This window comes from Pantherophis guttatus, chromosome 3 (assembly GCF_059756535.1).
Source record: "Pantherophis guttatus breed Tessera chromosome 3, ASM5975653v1, whole genome shotgun sequence".
Taxonomy (NCBI): Eukaryota; Metazoa; Chordata; class Lepidosauria; order Squamata; family Colubridae; genus Pantherophis; species Pantherophis guttatus.
In genome coordinates, this window is record NC_142065.1 from 44,872,344 (window position 1) to 44,893,887 (window position 21,544).

Consider the following 21,544-nt stretch of genomic DNA (forward strand, 5'->3'; position numbering starts at 1 on the left):
GCCAACTTGTTCAGTGAAAAGGCAACAGTTAATTTTTAAAAGTTGATGGCTGCAAATAGATGGAACCTCATCAGGTAAATAAACAGGGATAGTTTAAAAAAAAAACAGTAATCAGGAAATTTTCTTTTTCTAAATTGTGAAATGAACTTTCACAATAGTTTTCATGTGTTTTTGAACTCAGCCAGTTTTTAGAGGTTATAGGTTGAAGAGCTACCAAGGACTGCAGAGTGGCGTCACAGAGTGCAAAAATGCCCCTTGGCTTAAAGCGTTCATTAGATTTATATCCCACTGTTCCTCTAGGTACTCAAGCTGTTCCCCACAAGAGCTGGGAAGTAGCTAAACCTGAGAGAGTGCAATTGGCCTGGCTTCCATGGATGACGAACTTGAAATTCGATCTCCCCAATTCAGCACTTTAACTGAATCATAACAGCTTTTAGACAATTATTTTCTCTCTCTCCTGCATGGCTACCGAATAGCTCTGTGGAATAACTCTTGACCAACATGCAGTGGCTGAAGTATGAACTCAAATGGAATGCAGAGTGTGCATTGATGTTGATCTAAATTGTGTGATTTATTGGAATATGTTTCCTGCTCACGCAGAGGTAGACGAAATGCTGTATATAGGATAAATCAAAAGGAAATGGTACCAAATAGATAAGCTGCATAGAAAAATAAAGTCTAAAAGATTTCTCTTGGTCACACTGGGAGAGAGGAAGTTCAAGATCCTTTGCCTAATAGTGAGTCAGTGAAGTAGAAAATAACATCTCTGTTAAAATACAATAACGTGTGTAACGTTAAGCGAACCCAACACAAGAGAGTTAAGAGGGAAGAACTCATTCTTTATATCAGATATCCTTTATTTTTAATAGTTTCTTACAACAGTTTGCATCATATAACCAAATTGAGAAGGAACTTTAAAAAAAAAGTCAGATGGTGACATTAAAAAAAGTCACAGGGCTGAAACAGTAGTAAAAATAACTTACAGCATTGCAAAAATGTATTTACTTTGTCCACAAACGCTTTCACTAATTCCATTCTATACAGACTGTATATATGTGTTCGTAGCTGACCATTCTGAACAAAAATACACACACACACACACACACAAACAGATGCAAGCAACATAATATACTAAACAAAGGCACTGCTAGCAGTAGTCTGCGCTTTTTAAGTAGGGGCCTCCACACCTAAGGCTTTTGTTCTACCACAGATCAAACGGCTCTGCATTCTCTCCCATTCTAAGCATCATCTTTTTTCCTCAGCTTAATGCCCCTAGCTATATAATATTTAAAAAAAAACCCAACCACCTGCCTATATACAGGAGGCTTAGTCAGCAGCATTAACATCAATTGCATAAGAAGCCATGCCTTCTATAGAAATGTTCAAGACATGCCAAAGGGAAGAGCAGGAAATAGTTCTCCTTCCTCTTTGATGAAAATAAAACAGTATATATATTATCCCTCTTGGAGAGAAGATCTTTAATGACTTAAGAAAACTGGCTTCACTCTTCCTTTTCTCTAACTATGCAGACATGAAAACTCCTGGGGTTTCACATTTTTTGTTTCATCAATCATTTCTACAGTCCTGAGGAAGATGGTGTGTAGCTTTGCTTCAGCATGAATTTACCATATTTTTTGGACTATAAGACGCACCTAGCTTTTGGGGAGGAAAATAAGGGGAAAAAGTCTGCCTCTGCCAGGCTGCGGGGATCGCCGCCACCTATCACTGCCTCCGCACGCCCCATTTTAAGCCTCCACGCGCCCTGTTTTTGGCCTCCAGGTGTCCCATTTTTGGCCCGTTCCAGGCGGTGGGGACTGCCACCGCTGCTGCTTCCAACCACCTGGAACAGGCCAAAAATGGGATGCGCATAGGCCGGAAATGGCGTGGAGGCATCGATGGGCAGGACAGTGGTGATGGGCGGCAGCAATCCCCACAGCCTGGAACAGCTGATAGGGGGTATTCCGGGAGGCAGATCCAACCGCCATTCAGCTGCTTGTGCTAAATCAGGCTGTGCTGAAGCTGACCAGGCTGTTTGCTGCAAGGAGACAAATTGCTGGGAGGCAGAGGCCGAAGTGTGGGGGCTGGTGGGTGGGCAGGGCTTCGGCAACATTTGCTCTATAAGACGCACAGACATTTCCACCCACTTTTGGGGGGGGAAACGTGTCTTATACACCGAAAAATACAGTAGTTAAATTTGTTCCTTGCTTTTTCTGATTGATTAATTTCTTTTTATTGCAAGGTACACCTCTATGCATAACCCCGCAATGCTAGAGCTGGAAACATCTTTTTCCCTTCATATGCCCCCCCTCCCAATATGCTTAAAGAATCTTCAAAGAAGGCTTCATCAGGTTCTGACAACAGATTAACTCTTGGCCTAATAAAATTAGAGTCTTGGTACTGGCTTAATTATCAAATTAATGTAAGAAAAATGATCCTGTTTGTTTTAAAAAACAGGCTAGTATTTGCAATGCAGGGGAAAGGGAGCCTCGAGTTTGCTCAGTCAGCCAAGTCAAGACAGTTACACGCTGGATTAAATGGCTAATGCATGATTAAGTTAGCCCTCAAAGGGGAAATACATGAAACCTAGTTTGACTCAATGAACTATTGTTGAAACTACACTGAGAAAAGGGTGGGGCAGGAAAAACAATGAAGGAATCATTTGTCTCACCCAACCTTATAAACAGGAGAATAATGCCTTATATTCTACATCATCTAGCAAACTGCAGCCAGTTTTATCAGCCACTCCAATGTGAGACAATCCAATACATTTGTAAACTGTGCCTGACTACCCTAAAGTTGCCATATATATTCCCAATTTATCCATCCCTATTGTAAGCGAGTGCATAATTCAGAGTCGGGTTCCAAATACAGGAGATCATCTTGCAGAAGTTGTTCCCATACACCTGCAACTACATCAGAGGCATTCAGTCAAACAGGAAATTCTATATAACTATAAGAGCTTAGATAACAATGCCCATGTTTTCAAATGCATTGCCCATCTCTCATAATATTTGTTCTATTGTCACATTTACTTTTTATTTCTCCAGTTCAGGTTTCCAAAACAGAAACGGAACAGCCAGCTATTTGGAACTTGCACCTTTAATCAGGTGGCATGACCCTGCAAAGTGAAAGAGCCAGTAAGCTGAGCAATTGCAAATTGCAACTCATTTTCTACTATGAGTCTCAATAGCACCCAAGATTATTTCCTTTCAGAGGCTTCACATAAATTCTAGGATAACATGTGACTAATGCTTCCAACGTATATTAATAAAGGTAAATATAACAATCAGCTGCCAAAGCCTTCAGAACTGGTTCCGCATTAGGGCAAAGCGGGTTCCAACTGTAGGGCTACGCCACACCCTATTTATATCAGAATCCTAAAATCAGAGGGATTTTTTTTCCTCCGAGAAATGTACTCTTTCTCATGTCCACAGCCATTCCTGAAGTCATGCCGCTATTCTGCCACTTCCTTGGCAATTGTTCAGTTCGTTTTTCTTGTGCAACAATACGTTTGGCATTTTTTATGATGTGTCTCACTTATATCAGACTAAGGTTCTTCTGTTTGCTGATGGTTATGTGGATGAGTTGATCACAGAGAACACTTTACTATACATGTCGACTGCACATAACACAAATCCACAGGTGAGGTATCAGGATGGCAGGAAGGGGAGATAGCCATTTCATTCCAGCCTTAACATTTGTACAATAAACCAACCAATAAAGTAGACATTCAGCATCGTTGCAGAGTTTCCAGGCAGTGCGACCATGGAGAAGGAAAAGCAGCCACCGCTTCTGGTACTAGAGGGTCAGTTCCCCTGTCTGTATCTACCAGTTCTAAGCAAAGCTTGGGTTACAACCAAACTGAAAAGTGTCCTGAGAAAGTAAAAGTTGTTGTTCGGTTTTGTTTTTAATTTCTTTTAAATATATTTAATTATTTATTTAGACTCTAAAATTGAGTTTTTTTGCTAGCCATACTTGGTTATCCGGGCTTCCCATTTGCTTCTTTCAAGGCCTCTTGCAGTCTTTGTTTAAACCTGTTGTATTTTTTTTGCACTTGCTGGATTTTGTCTTTTTCTTCCCTTTCTAGTATTACTAGAAAATTCTGTAGCTCTGGAATGGAGAAGTTGTCCCACTAAAGAAGTAAACAGACAGAGAGGCTTTAAACTGATGGCTGGAGGGGATGGGGGGAATACGCTATTGTAACCTGTGAAAAACATCAGTTGCAACGAGTTTAATTTGCCAGAAGAAAACCACATCCCAAAATAATGAATCCTTTGTAATCCTATTTTCCCTCAAGTCATGAGCTTGTTACTCTGAAACTATCAGGGTAAATAAGAGAAACTACCTGTAGGAAAGATTATACACATGGTAGTTGTCTAACTTTCAACCACAAAAAGGCCCATATCTGCAAAGGGTGATTACTTGACTTAACTTACTAGAGTTACTTGTTTTGTCATTATTTGTGGCTGAAATTCAAAGAACGTGCAGACAGATGGGTCTAGTAGTTCATAACTGAAATTGAACATTTACCTGCTGGATACTTAATAATAAAAAGGATTTCATACATTTAAAAAAAAGAAAAGAAATAAAGTTTGGACCCTCTCTTGCACACTGGAATTGTGGGGGGATGTCAGTTGAGATACTCCCTGAGATGGCAGCAAGACAAATTACCAAGCTATTACTATGAGTAAAAGCTGAGGACATTATCTATAAACCCAGAGGGGTTTATAGGAAAGAAAGTTGATTTCTTTCATCATCAGCCTTGCTATTAGTTACCTTGAAATAAATTCTCATCTAGGAACTTCCAAACAATTCAAATTTTAAGGAATGCATCTTGAACTATTATTTCCAAGGTTTGAAAGTCTGGTTTATTTTCAGTTTGGAAATAATTCTTATGACTCAGAGCTTGGTCCTTTATTTCTTAGTCCCGTACTTCTGAAGCACAGAAGAATGTCTTCATTGGTGCCTGGTTAATCTGTGTTCTGAAGCCTGAACATTTAGTTATATATAGCTGAATTTTAAACACCAGAACTCTGCAGAGAGGTTATTTTGTCCTGTATAATTAAACTTTATTAATCATGTTTAATATTTTAAAAGAATGATTAAATGAGATATGAAATGCTCCTTGCTTTTGTATTTGCTTCAATATTATACTTATTCTAGAGCACAAGTATCTAATTATGTTTATTATAAGAACTAATAAGATGAAACAGCTGCTTTCCACCCACTCGGATTCTCTTCTATAGATTCAAATCACAGCTTGTGTAATGTGGTTCTATTTTTGTGTGTCTTTGCAAGTTAGGAATAATAACAAAAACTACACCTCAATCAGACCTACCTCAACTTCTCCCGTTTCGTTTTCCTTCAACACAAAATTCAGAATATCCGTGTCAGGGCCCGCTAGAAGCCGGAGGTACAAAGGGCATTCTGTGACTGGAAGCTTCTGGGAAAGAACTGCAAAAGATAAGGCAATGATAATCACTTAGGATCTTTGAACAGAAAATGCAAATTTCTTCAGGTTTGCACATGTAATTATAGCTAGGCATATGCACAGATCCTCTAGGACCGTGATAGCGAACCTATGGCACGCATGCCACAGGTGGCACATGGAGCCATATTGGTGGGCATGCAAGCTCAGCTCCAGCGTGCATGCATGCGCCAGCCAGCTGATCTTCGGGCCCTCTGGGCCCACCGGAAGTAGGGACACAGACTGTTTCCTGCCTCCGGAGGGCCTGGGGAGGTGGGGTGAGGAAGGCCTGTTTTTTGCTCTCACCAGGCTCCAGAGCCTTTCTAGGAACCTGAGAAAGGCAAAAACAGCCTCCCCCCCCGGAGCCCCTCCGGGGGACCGGAAGTCGGCAAACGGGCTATTTCCAGCCTCCAGAGGACCTCCAAGGGGGTGGGGAAGGCCATTTTCACCCTCCCCTCACCTCTAGGAGCTTGACAGGCTCTGGAGCCTGGGGAGGGTGAAAAATGGGACTACCGGGCCCACCGTGCCATCACGTGCCAAAAGCTGGGGGAGTGCGGGGGTGTGTGTGTCACATGCACATGTGTGGGGGCAGGGCGCATAGAATTATGAATGTGGGCACACACACGTGTGACCCCCCCCGCTCTCCCCACTTTTGGCACACGATGGTAAAAAGGTTAGCCATCACTGCTCTAGGAGAATGAATAGAAAAGGCTGCTACTGCTTCTCGTTAAAGATCTTCAGCTCTTCCTTCCTTTACAGCAATTTCTTGTTTGTTTTTCAAAACTGGACATGAACACCTACTGTTTACCCTTACTGAAAGCCGTCATAGGGAAGAAAACAACTCTAGGTTAAAGAATTGCAGAGAGGAATAAAGTGGAGAACCATGAGGTTCAATCATAGGCCCTGTATCCTTTATCTTTTTAACAGGAGGAAGAGAGGGAAGGAATACTTACTAATGTACGGATAACACAAATAGAAAACAGAAATAAGATTTAAAGTGATGTTTATAGATTAGAGAAGTGAAGAGATAATAACCAAATAGAATTAACGGCAGCAACTGAAAACAATGCAATTAGAAAACAGATGTAAGATGGAGGATATCTGGTTTGACAGTAACATTTGTGAAAAGATTTTGGAATATTAGTTGACTACAAATTTGAAAAGAAATTTGCAGTATAAAGTAACTACAAAACAGCCAGTGAGCTTAGCTTAGTTTTGCATCACATTCCACTCCACAATCAGACCTCCTTCCAGATATCATATATTAAGGACTCAGACAAAATAAATCTGAATCAGAGAAGAACCATGAGAATTATCATTGTTTATGAAGAGAAATTGAAGTACTTGGAAATGCTTTGCCTTTAGAAAAGAAGGCTGAGAGAGATTCTCAATCTTCAAGCTTCAGGAAAGAGATTCCTATTGAATATTAGTAAAAAGAAAAAAAGTATGATGAGTGGTTTGGCACTGAAGCCATTGATGTGAAGTTGTAATTCATTCCCTTTTGGCATGCTTTAACCTGGGTTCCTGAAGGGCTAGATTCAATTTGTGGATTCAGTCTAAATAGCCCCTGCCAATTCTATGATTCTAAATCAAAATTCTGTGTTTTTAATGGATGCAGTTATTAACCATCTAACCCAGCAATGGTTGACCCCTTTTCTAAAATGTCTCCATTTATAATTTTGATATAATTTTAATTGAAGTTGTCATAAGGTGAATCTGGGACACTAAGTTTGAACAGCAAATGTTATCATTGAGCTATAAGTTCAGGTAAAGCTATAGTTATGTCTTTATTTTAGCTCTTGTAGCTACCACATTAGGAGGTCCCATGTCGTACATGATTATCCCTGCCCATTACAATAAGATTTCTTTTATACTGATCTTGGACACTGACTCTCCATGGTCATTTAGCAAGCTTCTCTTAAAGCCAAGCATTGCCTGGTTTAAAAGACATCCTAGATTGGATTAGATACTTGTCAGAAATTAAGTTTTATAAACAAGTAATTTTTTTTTCTCCAGATACATCCCCAAATGAGTAAGTTCTATATTTTCTTCATTTGGTACATTAAATCCAAAATACAACATGGAGAAAACCAATTCAAGCTGATTTGTACTTTAATAAAATCATATTTAATTCCAAGAAAAGTGAAGCATGATTCCATTCATGGTTCTACCGAAGACTATGAAAATAGACTTGAAATTTTTGATCTTATATTTGGATGTGTGCCATGCTGTGAACAAAACAGAAATAAAGATTCTATAAAAAGGTCCCTAAAATATCTTTTTAAAGGCTCTTCATATGTAACTTTCCAATAGATTTATTATTTTTTTAATAAAATTTTTACCATGGTTATTGAAGTTTATTCTGGCCAGAGCTAATATAGTTGAAAGAAAGCTTGATTAGATTAACATTTTTATTTATTTTCTGCTCTCTAGTGCTTTTCTTTTAAAAAAAAAACAACAACAACTCAAATCTTGTTCTAATGTTTGTATTTATTGTTTTAAGAATTTCAAGTTTTATTGTATGATTTTACTTAGCACTGACTTGATTGCTTATTGTTTAACTGGTTTGGGCTTCTCTGCTATAGAGGGGACCGCTATAACAAAAGACGATGAGAACCTGGCAGACTTGTTAGGGAGCAGAGCAGAGGCAGCACCTATGATAGACAGCACAGATGGACCACTTGCATAAATTGTCACTTTTAGGGCAGAAAGCTTTTTGCAATAGTTATTCTGTATCTTTCTCACCTTGACCATCTTTCTCCATCTGTTTGAAAAGTGCAAATTTCTGTGGGTTGTCCACCACCATAAATTTCTTCAGGAGTCCCTGTATCACCTCACTCACAGTTGTTGTGCTGCTGATATGTAACTGTTTGATGGCATCCAAGGGTAGATAGAATGATGTTCTTTTCTCTGTCATGTTAGCTAAATTGACTTCCTTGAGGGCATCATGAATAGATGGTGGCCTAATCCCTGCTGGGACTGTCACAGGACGCCTCAGTTTTAGGTGCACTTTGATGAAACCTGTATAAGTGCCATCATCATTCTGGGGATTGGGAAAAATGAAAAAAAAAATTAGTTAAATGCAGATTACCTTTTCTTTGATCTATATTTCCTAAATGACTTGGAAGAAGCAATTCAGATTTTTTTTCTGAAGAAAATCTGAAAGTTTTTGCACTCAAGCAACTTCTAAAACTAACGTACTCCAGCTATGTAATATCCTGGAATATATGATGACATATATTCACTTTCTGAAACATGTTCACAAATACTCTCTGGTGGTTCCAAGCAGGTTCAATGCGCGAGAGAAATAAAGAATAAAAATAATCATTGTAATCATCACTTTAGCTTTTTTAAAATTTATACATAACATCCCCGCCTTTAGTATTACTGTTCTGAAGATAAGGAGGTCTCTTCCTAGGAATTGGAAATTACTTTGTTCATTCTCTTTATTTTAAATGGAAAGTCTATAATCAGATTAGGGACAGCCTTGGCAGTGACATAGAAAACCAGATTCAAATTCTGCTGAATTGAATCTCTTTTTATGAATGGGAAGACTTGTTAGTACTACCTCATTCAGACTACAGTCTTTACCAAGACACACTCTTTTCTTTTCTAATTAACACTTTTCATTGATTGAATCCATTCATATTTATACTTGAAGATCCACTAAAATCAGTGCAATTTTCTGATTTCAACACATGAACTACAATTCTAAAGCCTGGTCCAGCCATAGTTTTTGATTCCTCTAGGTACCATTTTTTTAATTTTCTTTTTAGAATCAAGAGGTGAATACTTGGTTCATTTATTTTACTTGCTCCAGTTCTTTTGGTACTGCGTTGTTTCTACAGCTGATTTTTTGGGGGAAGGGAAGGTGATGTGCAAAGGAATGCAGTCCTTTAACTTCATTGCTGTTTCAGGAGCTGGCAACTCTAGAAGGGCAGCAAGGTCAAGCCACAGAATTCCAGTGGCTGGGAGAGTCAATGTCAATGATTCGTACTTGCAAGTCTGTTATTTGGTTGCAGTGTTCTTCTAATTCTTCTTTGGGGTATTTTAAGCCACACAATTCTTTGTGGCAAGTTGTTTTCTTTAGAAAGACAGAATGCAAGTATTTAAATAAATAGATAACTGGTTTATCCAGTTAATTTGAAAGTTATCTAGGATACTTTGGATCAAATAAAAAAACAGTATCCCCCCCAAAAATGGATTTGTCAATGATGGTCCTTATACATACTAAAAGGGGAAAAAACATAAGAATGCACATTAAAGGGGAATTTATCAGCTCTCTGCACTTTGGCTGATACTTATTCTGTGGCGGAAAAAATGTTCTTCTTCCATAAATGCAACTGAGACAGATGTTGAACCACTTCGCATAGCGATAAATTGGATTTGTGTCAATTCAAATATCTAAAATAATACAGGCATAGCTATTTTGGTAAAATCATTAGTTGATATTCAGAGAACATTTGCAGACACTACAGAATGTTTGCAAGACTCAAATTAGCTACAGTCACCCCACAGCTGCTATATGGTTCAAATCACTTAAATAGCAGGTTGAGGAAACTTCAGCTCATAGAGAGATACCTCCAAACCCTCCTCAGTTCAAAGAGTGTTTTTCCTTTGAACCAGCCTCTTAAAAATCATGCTTTAATCAGAATCTCTATGAACCATGATTAAAACAAAGTAAATAAAGCTGATCCTTAAAAGTGGATTCCTGCCAAAATTGCCCATTTGTGCTAATAAACTGTGTACCAATCCACAGAATTTCAGTAACATTAGTGCCATGGGAATGTAGACTCCAATGTTAGAAGTATAGCCAATTATCTGCTAAAGCAGGGTTTATGCCTATTTATCTATCTTCCTTGTATCCTGTTCTCTCATGCCACAACCCTGTGAGATATCTTAACCTTGGGGAATGAAGCTAGTGCTTTTTAATCCAGATAAAAATTATTTAGTCCAGTTATAAACAACAAATATTTGTTTTATTTAAAATCTGTCTGAGTTCCTCAATAAGATGGCCTCCTGCTAAGTTCTGTTGCAAACTAGCCTAACCAAAGGCCTATAAAGGGTGTACATCTTATAAGGGATCCATGAAATAACAGAAAATCCAAATGCAAGTAAATGCATACAACAAATGTGGTCGTTACACTCATCATGTGGCTGAAGGCTCCCAGAGGAGAAGGGAGGAAAGGTATGAAAAAAACTGTTTTTGATAATCATTTACTTAATAGTCATCCATAAAACACCAGCACTTTTATTTTATATAGTCCAACTGGTCTGGCCATTCTTATCAAAATCTCAGAAAGTAAACATTCATACTTGAAGGCAAAATGTGGTTCAAAGGGTGCAAGAATATACATAGCACTCCTTAAAGCTACCACACTTTTTCATGATATTCTGCTCCTGCACTACTGAGTGATCCCAGGAAAAGAGGCATTTGGTTGAAGAAGAAATTGCAAATATATGCTGAAGGTGTAATTTGTTTCACCTTTGAATCCAAATTATTGCACAGCCTAGTAAACATACCCATTCTTTTTATAGACAATGCCAGTTAACAGAAGACAGGATTTCATTGTTATTTTAATTATTAAAGATGGAGATGTCCACATTTTTCTGGGGCTCCTAGAGTAGTAGACAGATGGGTTCCCCCCAGAACTTAAGCAAGCTTCCCATCATAAATGCTGAAAGGGAAAATAGTTTTAAGAGCCATCACAACAAAAGTAGGAAATATCCATAATTGCAATACCAACCAGCTTCATCAGCAAGCAATTGTTGACTTTTGAGTTGTAATTGCTAATCATCTCTTTCAGCTCTTGGGTAGTAGGAGGTTTAGGTTTTGCTTCTTCCACTGTCTTTGTTACATTCTAAAACAAAAGATAACAAGCAATACTGAGAACTTGGTAGATGATGATATGTTTAATAACAAACAAACCGTAAGCAAGCCTAACACCAACACACACATTTTACTAAGCTAATATCTGATCTTCATAATAATGCAGAATACTCCATTGCAGTTGTAAGATGACATTAGTTAAAGCAAGGTGGTAACCATTTGACAGCCAGGATCTATATATTATGTCATTCTGCAACGCCACAGTGAACTGAAAATGTTGCTGGCTGACGGTAACGACTTTCTTTTCCTTTTACAATAGGCATGTTTGAGTTAAGTTCTTTCATTTAGTGCCAAAAATCAGCAAGGGCTTATATCTTGATTTAATGCCAATTTGTTTCTAAGTTTCAACAATGCAATTTCAGGAAATTCTGGAAACATTTAGGAAGACTTCTGCACTGGAGACAATTCGTAAACAAATACGATACCCTCTGTAAGTCTTAGGTCTCTGATGGGCAATTTTCTGAAGTTGTTGGGGAAGCCATATTTTGGAAGAGGAGGCATATTATATGACAGAGCACTGAGTGTATGTGCAGAAGGCCCAGACTGCTATTCACTGTAGCTAAAAAGAGCCACAGCTTGTAGTTTTGAGAATCTATTCCTAAAATCATTGCAAAGAACTGCTTACTTGAGCAGATACGTTCAATGGACAAATTGGACACAATGGATGCTTAATTCAAAATTAACTTACAGTTGCTTACCCTAAGCCTTTTTTATAGTATTACTGTATGTTTTCAGCTTTGATCATATATTTTTCAGGACTGTCTGATAACCATGATGACTAAGAACATTACTGCAAAATGTACAATGCTCAGTGCTTCTAGATTCATTATGAATAACATTCTGCACACTAGGCCAATCAGAAGCCTTATTTCAGACATCTGCATTAAGCCAGTCACAATCGTGCGGCAGATGGTTAAGTCCTCCCCAGATGAGAATAACTGCTATCCTGTAAAAAAGCATATCCATAACCAGATATATAATAGTTGATGCAATGTGCCACAAATGTCTGCAACAGAGGTTCAACATTGAGCCAAGAATTCCCAGTGCTGCTTATTTAACCTAAAAGATTCCTAACTTTTTCTGTCCTGCATAGTTTCCATCTCCCTTTCCACCAACAAGTTACTCCTTCCTAGTATCTTACAACATTTTATCCTAGCAAATAACCACAAAAGAAAATGTATATGTAGTGTTCATGTTTGTGATGTCACATGCAAGAGGATGTAGACTAATTTTATGAGATCATCATAACCTAAAAACCAATATCAGATATGAGGTTAGGTGCATTACTACTATTCCCAAATAGTAATAATTTCCAATTTGTTAAAGAACAAATCGTAACAAGTTGCTGAGCTTTAGAATATAAGAGATACTATCCTCTATTTTATCCATTCCTAAACTCACAATTTGTCAAAAATTTTTCCCCTTTAGGATTCTTTTGGTTGGTAAAATGTTATGCTTTGATCAGATCCTTCACCCTTCTGAGAAGGACTTCTGTTTTATAACCCAAAAGATTCCCAAAGATTATACTCACATCCTTCAAATGTGGTAAAAGGACCTTATCTTGAAAATAGCTGACTATTTTTTCTTTGTTTTTTTTTTAAATCAAGTCGTGAGGTTCTTATCTAGATCAGAATGACACAAGTGATAAAATCATAGAATAAAAATTATCTTCTTTTTGCTTCCAATATATTATCCTCGCCCAAATTCAGGAGTTGAAAAGAAAAACCATGCACAATGGCTTCAATATCCATCACCACATATACTTCAGAACAGTTCTCCCCAACCAAGTGCTTTCCAATTGTGTTAAACTACAACTATACAACTAGCACTGAGTATAAAAGCCCTTGAAAATGATCAGCTTGGAGAAAGCTGCTTTAAAAGCAGAAACAAGGCTGCCGGTTGCAGTCCACTTAGACCCCTAATTATATGCCTTCAGCCCTCATCAGATGTGCAGCTGAATGCATGAACTGTGTTCCGTGGAAAGGTCTCTGAGATGATGTCAGGTGATAAACAAAAACAAAACCAATCCCCATCATTGCTTGAATCAAGCTGGGAAAAGTTTTAATAGTTAAATTTTTGCTTAGACAATGTGATCTAAAACATTATATTACACTAGCTGGAAACCCCTGACCCAAATTCAAGGGCAGAACAGAGCAGTGGTGGGTTTCAAAATTTTATACTACCGGTTCTGTGGGCATGGCTTGGTGGGCATGGCATGGCTTGGTGGGCGTGGCAGGGGAAGGATACTGTAAAACCTCCATTTCCTCCCGATCAGCTGGGACTTGGGAGGCAGAGAATAGATGGGGGCAGGGCCAGTCAGAATTTTTACTACCGGTTCTCCGAACTACTCAAAGTTTTCACTACTGGTTCTCCAGAACTGGTGAGAACCTGCTGAAACACACCTCTCGAACAGAGCATTTTGTTGGGTATACATAATGCTAAGCAACTTCTTTGTGGCCCCAGAGTTCTTCCCCTCAAATGAAGAGCACAATTTCCAACTGTTTCAAAACAGGTAAGATACATTAAGTCTTGGGCAAGCTTAGCACTTCTGAAACAGCAAAAAAACAAAGCAAAGCAAAGTAAACCAGTGATGAAAAATAATTATTAAAAATATTATTTAAAAAATTGCAGTCTCTGACTGCAGAATGAATCTCTTGCCTCAAAGAATAAGATCTTGAACTGTGTGTAAACAAATAAGCCAGCATTAACCAGAAATGGTACATGCAAGAAGAGGGGGGGGGAGAGAAATACTGGAGCCCAACTTCATTATTTTTAAAAAGTGTATAAAGACAAATGATCTTTTTTTTTTTTTAATGTCAAACTTCAGATTCCAGTTGTGGATGCAAACTCCCTTATCAGGAGGCACTCTTGATATGGAGCCCTGGGAACTGCTAATTTCTGAAGGACTTGAGAAGGAAATAATGTTTCTAAAAGGACGCAGTTACCCCATATTTGGGATATGATTCTGCAGTATCTCCAAAACAACCCAAATTCAAATTAATACCCAGCACTTTGACTACTGATTGATCAAAAGGATCATCAACAGGTACCTCTTATCCAGGGTGGATAAAAATCAATGATTTTTTTAAAAAAAATAAAAAAACAGATTTTTAAAAATTTAAATCGGATTTTTTTATTTAAATTGGATTTTTTTATTTTTATCCAATTTATTTTAATAAAATGGTTTTGGAGTAAAAATCTATCTAAAGATAGTTTTCTATTTAAGAATCATTAATAATTTAGTTTATCCAGCATGAAATGGAGCTTAGTTATGTAGCATGAGGCTGTATATTCTGCAATATTGGGACTGTCAGTGAGTCAACAGTGGGTCAGAGGAGGAGCTGCTGTGGGACAGAGATGACAGTTGCTCTTTAAAAATTATGATTTAAATTGAGTTGATTTAAATCAAGCCTTTTGACTAGTGATTTAAATCATGATTTAAATCGACTTGATTTAAATCAAATCCACCCTGCCTCTTACTATGGTAAAAACTATAGTATAGCTAAAGGTTAATGTATATTTTTTTTAGGGATATGGAACTCATCTTCAATCAGTGCAACTGTGTGCAAAGACGTTGAAGAGAAATGAGAGCAAAACAGATATATGTATACAGCAGATTTAAGTGGGAATTTTAAAAGCAGCAACAACATTTTTTGTTAAAGAATGAATCAGTACTGATTATTGGAAACTTTAAAAATTTACTATTGATCTGACTGCAAGATGAGAGAGAGGAGGGAGAGTGAGGGGGAGGGGAGAGAGAGATGTAATTATTCAATATGGTGTGATTCTTTCTGTTGACTTTTATATCTTATAGGTCTTAAATAACTCATCAAAATGAAAGGCCATAAAAATCCACACTTCCTTAGAAATACATCTTCAAATATAGAAAGTACATCAAATGGAGAAGAATAACAAACAATGAAGCAATTGCTTCTCCTGTAATCAACCTGTTCTTAAATTCAAGCCCTAAGAATGTTAACTGAGCATCACTTACTCATTAAATAAGGCACAATTTTGGAGCAGGAGTTCATATTATTATGCTGTACTATTCATTGCAATATGATTTAAATAAGGGGTTGGCAACCTGAAGACACTCACATGTTTTAAAATGTAACATTCATAATCATTGATGATTCTGGCTGGGACTGGTAGACGCTGAAGAGGCATGGAAGTAGCATGATGATATTATGAAGGAAGAATAGAAACAAAACTTAGATCTGTTTTTTCCAAGTGTAGTTTATTTATTCTACTGGGTTTATGAGCTTTTTCAATCATGGCTGACTTTGAGCAACTTTACTGACCTCCGAAACAGTAAGTAATGCATCAGTAGTAGCAGAGCAATACTTTTATTAATATATGTTGGAGAAGTCAACCATGCTGACATTTCCTTCTTTCACTAGAAGCACATAGTTAGAATTTTATTGAAAGTCACTTTGGTATAGTGGTTCATGCATCAGGCTAGAAACTGGCAGACCATGAGTTCTAGTCCTGCCTTAGGCACAAAGCCAGCTGAGTCACCTGGGGTTACTCACTTTCTCTCAACCCTAGGAAGAAGACAATAGCAAACCACTTATGAAAAACCTTACCAAGAAATCTTAGGGATTTGTTCAGGCAGTTTCTGCAAACCGTATTTGGCAGCATTTGCTCTGAACCTAACTTAAATACAACTATGTATTCTAAAATTGAGAAATGTTAGCAAAAGTTATTTACGAAAAACCATAATACAGCAAGAAACTTTAGTTAGCATTTCAGGTACTATCAGTTCAGTTCACATACAGAAAAAGGAGGTAAGGTGGTATAAAAGATTGAAGTGTTACCTTGAAAGTGAGCTGATGCAAATTTTAACCATGAGAACTGTGTTGAAGTCTGCATAAGATTACTTTGCTTTATAATGCAAGGGAATAATTGGGCAGTTAATATACACTTCAATTTCTTCTCTCTGGGATTCCAAATATACTATCATATTCTTCAACTGAAAAATATGAGTTTTAGTGGTTCTAGCATTGTTCTCTAGGGGGTCATTTAACAAGGTATCTTGCATGTGGAGTAGAATTAATTTATTCTTATTACACCTCTGTGTTTACGGACAGATGGTTCCACTGTTGCATTGTTAGCAAACAACATTAAAGTAAAAATGACATGCTTTATAAATTTAGCCAACAACCAACAAGGGCATCACTATTACTCTCAGATTATTCAGGATCTGCCAGCAAACTACTATAGACTACAACAGAAACATATAATGCCCAATTCCTCCATCCAAATACAAAATAGAGTAGGGGTAAGTGTAAGAGTAGAGTAGAGTAGAGTAGAGTAGAGTAGAGTAGAGTAGAGTAGAGTAGAGTAGAGTAGAGTAGAGTAGAACAGAATAACCTTGCTAAATGTCCAAGGTCTACCATATTTACCTAGACCCTGCTACCTAGGTTCAGAGCAGATACTAAATGCTTCTGTTCATAGCTCTAAGTAATGGGGTTTTTTTTTACTCACGAGATAAAGAAAGATACAGAAGTTAACTCAGATATTCCCAGAATTTTATTGTTTGTCACAAACAGCATCAGTCTTGCCAGAAGTGCAGAAAAATCCTAACATAGTAACGTTTAATGTGTTACTATGTTAGGAATGTGTTGTAATTACAAGAATGTGTTACAAGAGGGTAAAACAAGTCTACCTAGTGTGTCTATTTTCCATTTTTTAGGTATCTATTGACTGACTTTATTCACTAAGATATGATACTTTGTTTCCTTAATAGAAAATACAGCTGCTAATGAATATGCTTCGTTAAATGAGTTTGTTTCATCCATTTCCTTAGCTTTTCTATATAGAGACTTAGGTTACTTGGAATGCAAAACTGTGAAGGATCTAAAGCTTCTTTCTTTTAGAATCTTATCCCAAATGAAACTATTTGTATTTTTGAAAATAGATACTAGCAAAGAGATTACATAGACAACAGTTATTTTTTGTCATTTCTCTTTGAAAACAGGAAATCTTGCAATCTTTTAAGGGTGACAGCTTCCCTCTGAGTTGAACCAAAATGCAATAGAAGGCTTGTGTTTGGGTCACTGAGTGAACACACTAAGATGAGAAACATCCGAGAATACACTGATTTTTTATACTTACAACAGTCTCTTAAACACATGCTATTCTATTGCTAAATCGATTAATGAAGAGCCTTGTGACATTTAAAAATTAACCAATTTATGATGGGTTCATGAATCAGAATCAACTTCATTAGATGAAATCCATGAAACTTTAAGGCTGGATATGGGAACACCAATACATCCACAGGACCTTTTTTGGCATGCTAAAATTCAATTTTAATTTTAGTAAAATTAGGAAACTGTCTTGCTAATTCATTAGTAAAGTATTTATTAGCCCTTAGCATCAGTGGCATTCTTAGGAAAAAAAGTGGTCCATAACATTATTTGTTTGAAAGTAGGAAAAAGGTGAACATATATTGGACTAACAGGGTATCTTAAGAGTAGATCTAGATCACACTAGTGTGTGTCTCTAAATCAGGGGTATCAAACTCAAGGCCCGGGTACTGGATCTGGCCTGCGGGGTGCTTAGATCTGGCCCTTGGGGCTGCCCTAGAAACAATAAAGGACCAGCCTGTGGTGCCTCTGCCAGTGAAAACAGAGCTCAGGAGGACCCCATGCGGCCCCCCAATGCTCCATTTTTGGCCGAGACAGCCTCCTGCTGCCCTCTGCCAGGGAAAATAGAGGTCGGGGGACCATGCCCCCCCCCCGAGCTCTATTTTCACTGGCAGAGGGCAGCAGGAGGCCATTGCAGCTGAAAATGGAGCTCTGGAGCCCGTTTTCGCTGGCAGAGCATGTGGGCGACCACAGACGCCCCCCAACACAAGTGACATCAAGCTGGCCATGCCCACCCTCGCCACGCCCACCCCAGTCCCAAGGTCAAACACAACCCTGATGCAGCCCTCAATGAGATCGAGTTTGACATCCCTGATCTAGAGACATACACTAGTTTCTCTCTAAGAAATTAGTGTTTTGGTAACCTCAAGCTCCTGTGATAGCCATTTTGTGAGAGCACCCGTAATATCCTGTCAGAATTCTAAACAAAGCAGTTCAAAATGTTTTCTACCTCTAGTTTGTGTCATAATACATTTGTTAATATTCACTGGCTGTACTATTTTCTTAAAAGGCAATCTCTTTATGACAAATTGTTTTATGCCACAACTGTTTGTCAAACGCATTTTCTTTATTGTGGGTAAAATGGCCCAAATTTTTGTTGGAACTTTAAAGAATGGACACAATTTGTAACTGTATTTCCAATTCTAGAATCCTTCTTAAAAGTTGCTATTTGCTTAGCCACAATTTCTATGACTCACAATGGGCTTTAATTATTCTTTATCTATACCAACCTCTAAAATTAATTAAAATCCTGGTGGCACAGTCATAAGTATATTAAATTTATATTAATGAGATCAATTTAGATTAATGGTATCTCCACTTAATAAAAATAACATTGAATCCTTCCTTGTATCTTTGTTGAATCTTTCTATTCTTGCAGTGAAGATGGAAAAAAGACCATATATGTTCCTTAATGTATTTGGAAAAAAGAGTGAAGTAAATGTATAAATTTCCAAATTATTCATTTCTTATAAAATGACATCAGAATTATTGAGTACTAGGACATCAGGTGCGTAAAACTATAAAACCCTTTTTATATTGGTTTTGTATTGGTTGCACAACATGCATAGATTTGGTGGAAGGGAGTAAGTATAGCACCAAATACATTGCCTTGCATATATGAACAATCACATGCTTCATTCCTTCTTTGGAGGAAATACATGTTAGAGCAAAATCAGAATCCTATAATATTAAGGTAACAGTTCCATTGTACATCCTTCTATTATTACAGCTGAAAATCCAGACTAAGAGCTTTAAACTTCTTTTTCTAGTCAAGAACAAAAAAGGTTTGCTTAGTTTTGGATTTAGCCAGGGAATTTCTACTTAATAGCATCTATTATAACCTCAAAGTTAGGCTTGATTGAACATATCCATGAACCAGTACTGACATTTTTATTTTCAAAAATACATTAAGCGAACAAGCCTTCATATTTTTCTATTCTACAGACATTTCTATTGTATATTCACTGTTTATTGCCAAATAGATAAAACAGGATGTCATAGACACCTGCTCTTGAAACTCTTAACATGAAAAGCGTTTGCACAATACCATCCCCTGAGGCATGGAATTAGATGGAAATAAAATACCACTTCCAAGCATATCTTGAGATGTATATATACAGTATATATATCACATTAAAAATTCATATGTATTCATTTCCAACTGAGACCACTGTTTTAGGACCTTTTGGTTAAAAAAAATGACAAAGGTAAAGTGAGAATAAGGAATCATATAAGCCTCATCTTTCCATCAGAACAAGTAGTTGTGCCATCTGAATCTATTCTCTTTTTTAAATGCTAAATTGTATTGTGAATCTAATGCAAACAAACTCTCAGGTTCAGAATAAAAAACAAAATTCTTTGGATACATAGTCAGAATAGGTAGATTGATTGTTTCAAAAGCTGAAAGTCTATTTCTTTCATTTCTAAGGCTGTCCAACTCAACAATGAGCAACAATGACTTAATAACTATGATTTAAAAACCATTATCATCCTACTCTCAAAAAATTTTTCAATGATTGTTGTGCACTATACAATTATGCCATTACTCTAGAGCAGGGGTGTCAAACTCATGGCCCCCAGGTCGGAAGAGTCACATACTGGCTCTGCCCCCAACTGGTTTAGCGAAGGGGGAAAAAGGGCCCGATATGTCACATGACGCCGCTGTGATGACGCGAGTTTGACACCCCTACTCTAGTTTGCTTTCAGAGCAGCATTTTGGTGTTCAGTCATCCAACCTCATTGATGGAATTATATGGGAGGTCCAGCAACTATTGCATTTTATTTATAAGACTCTAGTGCCGTGATGGCGAACCTATGGCACGCGTGCCACAGGTGGCATGCGGAGCAATATTAGTGGGCACGCCAGCTCAGCTCTGGGGTGCATGCGCGCACTGGCCAGTTGATTTTCGGGCCTTCTGGGCCCACCAGAAGTAGGGAAACAGGCTGTTTCCTGCCTCTGGAGGGCCTGGGGGGGTGGGGAAGGCCCATTTTTCTTTCTTACCTGGCTCCAGATCCTCTCTGTGTATCTGGGAACGGCGAAAACAGCCTTTCCCACTCCCTTGGAGGCCCTATGGAGGCTCAAAGGGCCCATTTCCCCACTCCCGGTGGGACAGGAAGTACTTTTTTTCCTGTCCCCAGCCTCCAGAGACTCATAAAGAGGCTCCTACAGACTCCTAGAGAGGCTCCTACAGACTCCTAGAGAGGTTCTGGAGGGTGGGGACAGCAAAAAATGTCACTTCCTGTCCCACCGACAGTTGGAAAATGGGCCTGTTCAGCCTCCGTAGGGCCTCTAAGGGAGTGGGAAAGGCTGTTTTCACCGTTCCCAGATACACAGAGAGGATCTGGAACCAGGTAAGAAAGAAAAACGGGCCTACCAGGCCATCATGTGCCAGGAGCGGGGGGGTAGGGGGTTGCAAACACATGCGCGTGGGCACGTGCGCGTGCGACCCTCCCCCGCTCCCCCCTCTCCTGGCACGCGATGGCAAAAAGGTTAGCCATCACTGCTCTAGTGGATTCTATTAAAGTAGAATTCCTAAACAAATAAACAAACAAATTACAAGAGCCGCGGTGGCGCAGTGGTTAGCGTGCAGTACTGAAGGCTACTTCTGCTGATCACTGGCTGCCAGCAGTTTGGCAGATCGAATCTCACCAGGCTCAGCCTTCCATCCTTTTGAGGTGGGTAAATGAGGACCCAGATTGTTGGGGGCAATATGCCAACTCTGTAAAACCTCTTAGAAAGGACTGTAAAGCACTGTGAAGCAGTATATAAGTCTAAGTGCTATTGCTATTGTCAGAAAAGGTAATTTATTATCATTTGTTTGGCATCTTTTATGAAGCTAGCTAGCAAAATATGATTTAATATGCCCTGGTTAAAACAGTAGCCGATATTAAACAAATGAAATAAAACCTAAACATTTCGAAAATAATATATCAATATACACAAACTAACATTAGAAACCAAACAGAACCATCAAAAAATTATTTTAAAGCACTTGCCAAGTACAGAGATATATTTATTTTTTAAATTATGAATGG

General features: G+C 38.1%; 1 protein-coding gene across 5 annotated transcripts in view; it reads right to left on the bottom strand.

The window, feature by feature from the left end:
- Positions 1 to 839: 839 nt before the first annotated feature.
- Positions 840 to 21,544, bottom strand: part of RASSF5 (Ras association domain family member 5) — an 84,182-nt gene continuing 63,477 nt past the window's right edge. For all 5 annotated transcript variants that reach the window (XM_034414383.3, XM_087889433.1, XM_034414384.3 and 2 more), the window contains 4 exons: positions 11,215 to 11,328; positions 8,213 to 8,510; positions 5,339 to 5,454; positions 840 to 4,132 (listed from right to left, as the gene is read on the bottom strand). In XM_034414383.3, the coding sequence (XP_034270274.2) occupies positions 3,980 to 4,132; positions 5,339 to 5,454; positions 8,213 to 8,510; positions 11,215 to 11,328 (681 nt within the window). In that variant the 3' untranslated portion in view covers positions 840 to 3,979. The remainder of the gene's footprint in view (positions 4,133 to 5,338; positions 5,455 to 8,212; positions 8,511 to 11,214; positions 11,329 to 21,544) is intronic.